Source organism: Ixodes scapularis, unplaced genomic scaffold (assembly GCF_016920785.2).
Source record: "Ixodes scapularis isolate PalLabHiFi unplaced genomic scaffold, ASM1692078v2 PGA_scaffold1__304_contigs__length_218370807, whole genome shotgun sequence".
Classification (NCBI taxonomy): Eukaryota; Metazoa; Arthropoda; class Arachnida; order Ixodida; family Ixodidae; genus Ixodes; species Ixodes scapularis.
Window position 1 is genome coordinate 61,122,068 of NW_024609846.1, and position 8,438 is coordinate 61,130,505.

The 8,438-nt window shown below is 41.8% G+C and overlaps 1 protein-coding gene across 1 annotated transcript; it reads right to left on the reverse strand.

Moving 5' to 3' along the window:
* Positions 1-444: 444 nt before the first annotated feature.
* On the reverse strand, positions 445-7,234 carry LOC8033976 (monocarboxylate transporter 14-like). The gene is made up of 4 exons (XM_002407033.5): positions 7,066-7,234; positions 5,375-5,518; positions 3,094-3,915; positions 445-620 (listed from the first exon to the last, which is right to left on the reverse strand). The coding sequence occupies exons 1-4, from the start codon at positions 7,139-7,141 to the stop codon at positions 445-447; spliced, it is 1,218 nt and encodes a 405-aa protein (XP_002407077.5). The 5' UTR covers positions 7,142-7,234.
* Between the last annotated feature and the right edge of the window lie 1,204 nt (positions 7,235-8,438).

An 8,438-nucleotide genomic window follows, 5' to 3' on the forward strand; every position in this document is an offset into this window, starting at 1 on the left:
CTACAACTTAAAGTGTTTTCTTTTTTCTTTTTGGCACCACAGTTTCATGCGTTAAACGACATGATGAGCCCGTATAACATTTATAATGCATCTGAGACGCTACGACGTTTACAGCGGATGTGCTAAAACGTCTTATATGGTTATATCTGATGGAAAATTCAACGCAAATGTAAAACCTTCACGAACCAAAGAGAATTTAGTGTTCGTACTCTTCTGAAGATGGTGAGGCCTTTTCAACTTTCTAGTTAGCGCGGCCTAGCGGTGCTTGGGCATGGCCTCAGATGATGTACAAAAACCTCAATGTGACGTCAACGATGACCCGTTAGCTTACTAATTCCGCTTCTTGCCACACCGTCACCGCGTGCGTCCTACAACGCTATTAAACAGGTCGGATGTCCAGTTGAATTGTCAGTGTTTGCCGCAACTGTCGCTGCAAGATTGGGTTTAGATGACGAGGACGGTATTTGACTTCGGTGTCTCTTCTCGTCGTAGGCTGGGAAAGAATGACAGACATCTCTCGCAGTAAACAACTATCAACCACAACATTCCCAAAAATAGAACGAGTCCTCCTTGAAGCCGATACAAGTTGTCGTACGACCCCGTTCGGTCACGAAAGATTCCTGAAAGAGATAAGTATCACGGATGTAAATTTTTTAAATAAAAAGTACGTCTGAGCAAATATCACTGCATGAGGCGCTCGAAAAATCTCCAATTAGCAGTAATAATATTTATTGTAGTAATAATCTTAGCAGTAGTATTAGTAGTTGTAGTAAACGTAGAGGCAAAGGTATTTGTGGTAATATCAGTAGCAGCAAGAGCAGCACTATCGGTGATTGGAGTAGTAGTGCTACTAGTAGTAGTATGATCAATGGCAGAAGTAGAAGTATTAGTTGTAGTAATATATTAATAGCAATAGTAGTAGGAGTAGTAGGCGGAGATGTATAAATAGTACTAGTAGTGGAAAAAGTATATGTATCATTATTTGAATATGTAGTGCTAATTTATTTATTTATACAAATACCTGCTGCGCCGTTAAGCATTAACCAGAAAGGTACATGGATCGCGTACGCACAATGAATATATTCAAAATACATCCATGTACACCAAAGGTGTTAGACACATAAAAGGGTTACAGGGATTACGTACACAAAATGAATATATTCGGAATTCATACAAACACAGTGGAAAGACAAACAATAAAAAAGACATTTTTGTACTTCAGCACAACTTTAGGCATTTTGCAGGGGAGTACATAGATTGTGTACACATAATGAACATATTTAATATGCATGCACGCACAAAAAAACGCGATTACATTTTTATAGTTTAATCCGACTCTATAATCTCTTATAAAAAATAACGTCATCAGAAACCAAGATTAGCTCTTTGAAAGTGAATTCCACTCCCTAATAGTTCGAACAAAAAATGATGAAGAAAAATGAGCCAGTTCAATAAAGAAACTCTGCATTTTTTTTCGGGTGATGTAATCTTGCAAATATATGGCGCGGCTCTATTATATACAGACTTTGTTTAATGCCTGTCCGTCAATGACACACAGTATTAGAAAATTGTAAATTTAAACACCTTCTCCGATGTTTAAGGGTGACCCGACCTAATTTACTTCCATGTTTGTACAACTTGTGTATGGGCTGTAATTTCCTGCAACACACGTTAATGCCTGATTCTGGAACTTCTCTAACTTTTTACTGGGTAACCCTGAAAGGCGTCCCAGAGGGCACACGCATATTCTAGAATTGACCTGGTAAAAGAGAAGTATAATGTCTGTTTCGTGCTACGTGATTAAAGTTCCTACGAACTAATTAAGTGAGACATTTTACTAGCCTTGGCAAAAGTATAATCAATGTGATCATTTAATTTTAAATTGGACGAAAGATAAACCCCCAGTTGCTTATAGCATATAGTAATAGTGTTGATAGAGGTAGACAAACAGTGGAATATTTTAATTCAAGTTCCCTTCATTTAAACTCGCGGATAATTTCAATCTAACATGCAGGTCCCGTCCTATGTGAAGGGAACTGCTGGTAATTGAAACTTTGCATTATTCGAACAAAGTTTTGGTCCCCCTCGGGTTAACATTAACGCGATTCCACTGTAGTAGCACTAGTACAAAACCGAATATGAGCGTGTATTTAACCGGGTATGAGCCGACATCGCCATTCACCTGAAGCCCCGAGCTGTACTGCACTGACCCGATTGGTCTCTCGACGTTCAGACCTAATGGTCAGTTTTCATTTGCTAATTCACGGGCCAATCCGCACTGGCGGCGACCGTATTTTGGAGCCGGGTGTCGAAATCGACTAGTCGCTATCGGAAAGTCTGGATATGGGTCCCGGACCGATCCAGATCTTCCGCCAGAAACGACCGGATTTCGCCCACCCGACTTCGAAATCCACTCGCAAACGGCGCAGGTCCGCCCGCGAATTCACAAGTGTGAACACGCCATAAGGCTGGATATTACGGCGCGAATATTCAGCTAAAAACTGAAAAACTTCTCCCGATGGTACATCCAGTTTGGGCGTGACGTAACAGTCACTGTCCTGACGCCACAAGAAGAGGAGAGAAAACTCGTTTTTGCTTTTTACAGCATATTTGCTGCAAGAATATTTTCTACATATTTGCTAATAATCCTTATTTTATGGGCACCTAAACTTCCTCCTGAATGATCTCCTTTAAACAATCGGCGAATCAGCTCGCCATCTCGGCTACGCTCGCGTCCATTGGAGGGAGTTTAGAGGAGTCCTTTTAGAATACCTTTAACTTGCCAGCAGGTGTTTCAAAGGCTATTTGAAGTTCGAGTGAATACTCAGTAACCAATTTCAATTCTGACGGAGTGGGGTCCTGATCACCGCCCTTTCGTTCCGACAAAACAATGTTTCAATTAAGGAGTAACTCCTTGATTAGCGCGAAAAAGAACAATTTTTAACACTCGGATTTCAAAAAAAGACAAAAGAAAACTCAATAAAACACTTAAATAACAATTTCAATATATCTTGTCTCGGAGAGTTTAGTTTCTACCAAATCATATGCACCAAATAGTAAGTAATATTTCTGTCCGCACTTTATCGTACTCACCCACAAAAACAGGACTGCAAAATAGTAGAGGCACCCTCACGAGGCCAATGATACCATGAAGAAACACAAAGTACTCGACACCGAAGTAGTCGGCCGCTAGCACTTCGTGTTGAAGAATCGAACAAGAACCAAAACACGACGCCAACGCAACAATACACCCGATGGACCAGTAGGTGGCTGCTAAAGGCGTTATCACCATGACAACACCCGTAAGGAGCTGGGTGGACGCCATCAAAGTACTACGGCGAACATATTGCTTGTCAGAAAAAAAGGGAAGGCACAGGCAACCTACCAGATTAGTTGATGAAAAACACGAAGACATCCAAACGGCATCGTCGAGAGAAAGGCCCTTGTCTATGGAAAAGTCGGTGATTGTTGTCAGGAACATTAGGTCTAGTGTGAACGTAGCTGCTGTCGACCAGACGACAACATGAAAGACCGGAGAACGAATTATATCACTAATTGCCCGCGTGTTCTGAGTTGATTTATAGAAAGGCAAAATACATGCGGGATCTTCGAGACCATAGACAGATGTGAGCGGACGAAGGGATGAGGTCGATCCTTTCCTATCGCTGAGGTTCCTCCAGGGGGGAACCTTAAGCAAGCAGACGAGTGGAGTTGTGCTAATCGAAAGGGCACCGAGGAGGAGCAGAGTATTCGGAAAACCATAGGCACTTCTTAAATACAAGAGCAGCTTTGGAAAGACAAAACCTGCGGCTGTTATTCCTGTTGAAGCAATTCCTAAGGCAATGCTTCTGCACCTCTCGAAATACATTACCGTAAATATTTTAATAGCCAAGAGCACTGCGCCGTTCCCGATACCTGGAAAAAAATGAGTTTAGAGTGAATTTTCTTGTTACGATGCCTGCATATCTCATTTGTGTATGCATGTTTTCTGGATTTACCATGACTTAGAGCTATTGCTAAGCACACAAAAGAAAAACCTTCATTGGTTGTATCATTAATTAATTAGTAATCTGATTATTAACAATAATGAATTAGCTGAGTATTATAATAATTAGTTAATTATTCAACTGATCCATTCATTAAATGATTTATTGATTCGTTTTACTTTATGCTTCCAAAAGAATAAAACGATGTTCACTTCTTAGGGTATAGGGTATTGGGAATTATTTATTTTCCTATTACAACGCAAATTGTGATATTGCTTTCGCTATATGTGAGGAGGCTGGAGGATCGGTGGCCGAGAGTTTTAACACACCGCATCTTGGAGCACGGGGAGCGGAAGCTCGCACTGTAGAACTCAGGGATCCTGTTTTCAATCCCCACCCCTGCACGTTCCGATCTGGATGAACATCGTACCGGCATGCGATCGTGCATTGTGATGCGCGTTAAAGACCCTAATCTAGCAGTCGTACTGCACTGGCTATATTTCTCATCCACAGCGTAAACCGATGTCCCCACACCACAAAGGCAGACCGTCCTAATACTGTCTAGACACGAACGCCTAACTTGCTTTATTTTTTGAAGACAGTCTATGCTCATATAATTATTTCGAGCCGTCCGATTTCGAAAGAAACACACTGTATAGACAAAACAAAATTGTGCCATGTCACTTCAAATGTAATTTAAATAACTGGGGTTGTTGTTATTTTATGAGCAGCAGACAACGTTTTTTTAGCCCCACTGAAAACCAGGCAATAAACCATTTCCGTGATTCACTGCCACCCGGTGGCTTATATAGCAGTTTAGTTTGTGCCATATCAGTGGCGATAATGAACTTGCATTTTATCAGGCACCGTCACTTTCACAAATATATGGCAGGCGATTAAGTGCCCCCCCCCCCCCCCCCCCCCCGGGCAGTTTTTTTCTCTGTCGCTCTCAGTTTCGATTGTGTCGAAGATACAACAGGTCAAAACGAAGCTCCAACCTACTTGACAACTCCATAAAACTCTATACACAAAAGGTTTAAGGTCGCCCACGGATTTAGTGAATCTTTGTTAGAAATGAACGTTTAGGAAGCTTTTGTGTTCGATTAATGCTTCGCGTCCTATTAACCCCTCCAATGTACAGGCCTCGCATCATCCGCTTCGGAGCACCTTCGGCGTCTTTCTTCGTCACTCACTAGAAGGCCGCCATTAGCATGGCGTAAATGGAATTCGTTAGATAAAGAGGGGAATCAAAGTGGCCACACTGGATTTCAAAAGGGTCTATTCTAGAAAATAAATGCATGATCGTTTGTAGCGAATTAATTATTTGTCCCTGTGCATCTATAATATTCATAATGTAGCTGTGAATAAAGGAGAAAGTTTCTACGTACTGTGAGCGACCCCAAGAGTGATAGACATCCAGATAATATTGGGCGCAAATCCAGCTGCCATGATGCCGATCCATCCCGTAATGCTCCCTACAATTGCGATGTGCCTGATGGAATATTTCTTTTTAAGTAGTCCCACGGTGAGACCTTGAAAATAAATGGGAATAAAAACAATTGATTAAAAATTTTCTTCCTATATTTACGAAAAAGGGATATATAGTTACATTACAAGCAACACAAGGATGTCATTCTGCTCGGTCGTCGAATTAACGCTTTCATTTGAACTTCTTTTTTAAACAAACTTTTATGGAAAATATTATTGTCGGTGCTCTCTTACCAATAATTGATGGTCTCGAGAACTGTGACACTGTATATATGGGAACGCTGCTATCTTCACCTGTTCTTCGTAAAATATATTAATTACAAAAATATCAGCGGCCGATATGACTGCGCCTCTTTTAGTATAGTGCAAACATTAACACGTCACCAGTAGTTTTTTTTTTTTTTTTGAGGCCGAATCGTTTAATGTTGTGAAGTGCGCGTAGTGAGAACGCGGCGTTAGCACCTTGTCAACACGCGAACAAAAGTAGCGGACACACACAGCAACGCCGGCCAGGAAACACCACCGATCTGAGGGCATACTTTTTCCTATACATACCAGATGATAAAATTCAGAAAATTGTTTTCCCCAAGACCAGCTAACTACAGGATTTCAATAACTTGAAACTCGTTTTATGCGTCATCGGGTTACGGACAGCATCTGCCGAATGACACTGATCGCATACTGGTAGCCACTGTCTTTAACTGGCAGCACAAAGCGAAGTGTCAAACTTTTTGTGCCTTTCATCTTTACGTAACTCTTGAACCCCAGTATTTGTTTTCATTTCGTGCTCAAAGGTCTAATTATTGAAAGCACGAAGTTATCTTTCCGTAAAAGAAAAAAAGATGAGCAGTCCTGTGTGAATCGACAGCAGAGATACTACAATAGCTGCGACACATCAAGGCGTGTCGCAGCTGTCAATAGCCCATAAAGAGTTGTCGCTGTAAAACATTAATCAGTCTAACATACCTTCTTCGTTTTTCGTCCAGGTATTTACAGTTACAGATTTAAAGTATAAAGATTAGACGAAAACAAAGTGAACAACCTAATTATTCCGGATAATATGCTACCGTTACACGCAGCTTAAGAAACGCAAGTCATGGTGCGTCTCAATCACCTTGTCGCTCCTCAGTGAACCGCATTGCGTTCCTTTACGATAAAAACTCCGAAGCAAAATTATGAAGCGTGAACATAAGCCATACCCTGCCTTTATTAATCTCTCATTCCTTGTATTTATTAGTAGTTAACGTTTTCTGTCGTTCAGCATCAAAGTTTGTGTCCGACAAAACAAGAATCCTAATTAACAAATTACAAACTGAACATTAGCGTTTCCCAGGTTCCCTTAATGGTCACAATAAAAATTTATGCGATTTTTTTTTTTAATGAAGGGATGGCAGAACGGTTCGCATCAAACATACTCAAAACTCGCCCAGAACAAAATGTAGTGTTTTCCTTTAATTGAACGAGCTATTGTCACCTGTTGCGTCAAAAACGGTGCGAGAACTTAACAATTACACTGCTTCAGTTGACTAGTATTTGGAACAGCTCTTAAAAGTGTCTAGAAGGCTATACGCTACATTTAAGTAAAACTTACCACTGAGACCAGTTATGCATATCATAACGCTCTGCGGCCAAGAAGCGGTCTGACGGTCCACCCCAAATTCATTCATGAAAGCGATATATAGAAGCCCGGACGATCGCTCTAAGGCTATTGAAATAAAAACCACAAGAAAACAAATCGCTGCAACGCTCCAGCATGTGTCCACTGCTGGAACTGGCGGCTTTCGTCCCACAACGCCCGCGTGTGCCATCTTTGGAAGCTTGCGCCTGTACAAGGATGGAGGCAGTGAAAACGCAGTTAGTGACTGATACAACCCGTGTGTGTTGCCTTAGGGGCCTCTGCATTCTAAAGAATCTTCACTTCAATGTCATTCGAGTCAGTATACATCGGTCAGACTGGCCGATGCTTCAACGATCGCGCACGTGAACTTGACGCGGCCACACGAGCAATCCCATCTGGACGTCTGGAAACACACTGCAGCCGCTGCCATTGCTCCCTGTCATTTAAAGACACAAAATTTCTGGCCAGATACCCAGATAAAATATCCAGGGAGCTGCACGAGGCTTTTGAAATCAAAGCAAAAGGCAAGATGTGCGCAGGTGACACGTCTTTAGCCTTATCGACAGAAGAATTTCATTTTCTAGAAACGGGTCTACACCGTGCCTAGTCGTAACGAAAGGTTTTTCACGGCTACATAAGGGATTCGTTTTAGAGCGCAGTACTTAGGCGCCCATTTCCGGCTTGAGCGGCGTCGCCGTCGCCGTCGGTGTAACCGTCAGGTCACGTGACCCCCGTGAGGTCACGTGACCCCCACAAAGTCACGTGACCCCGGTGACATCAAGTGACCCTGGTGACGTCACGTGGGCACCGTGAGATCACATGACCCCGGTGACGTCACGTGACCCCTTCTTTTTAATATAATATTAAAGCAACGCCTGGAAAAGGAAAAACAGCGTGTAAAGCACAAATAAAACGAAAATAACAAAAAAAACTGAGCAGGACAAGCGCTGACACTTATCTGAACGTTCCATGAAAAATCATACTAAAATAAGATGAATCGAGACGTGTTCATAAAAAACTAAAATAAGATTAATCATACTAACTAAAATAAAATGAATCAACACGTGTTCATAAAAAAAAAAATCTCACTTTGCTCTGCACAATGATTAAATTTTGACTGAAAGAGCGATCTCGCACTTTCTTTTTGAAAGCGTAAATCTCTAGTAGCTTCTTTAAATAGTGATTCTTGCCATCCAGCAATTATTACTTTTCGAAGTTAACCGGACACTCGCATTCTGCGCAGTGGTGCGGTGACTGGTCTCTACAAACAACGGCTGGAGCCGTTGTTCGTAGGGACCAGTCATGCTCACGCAACTGATCATCTACACGTCGGCCTCCTTCGTCGA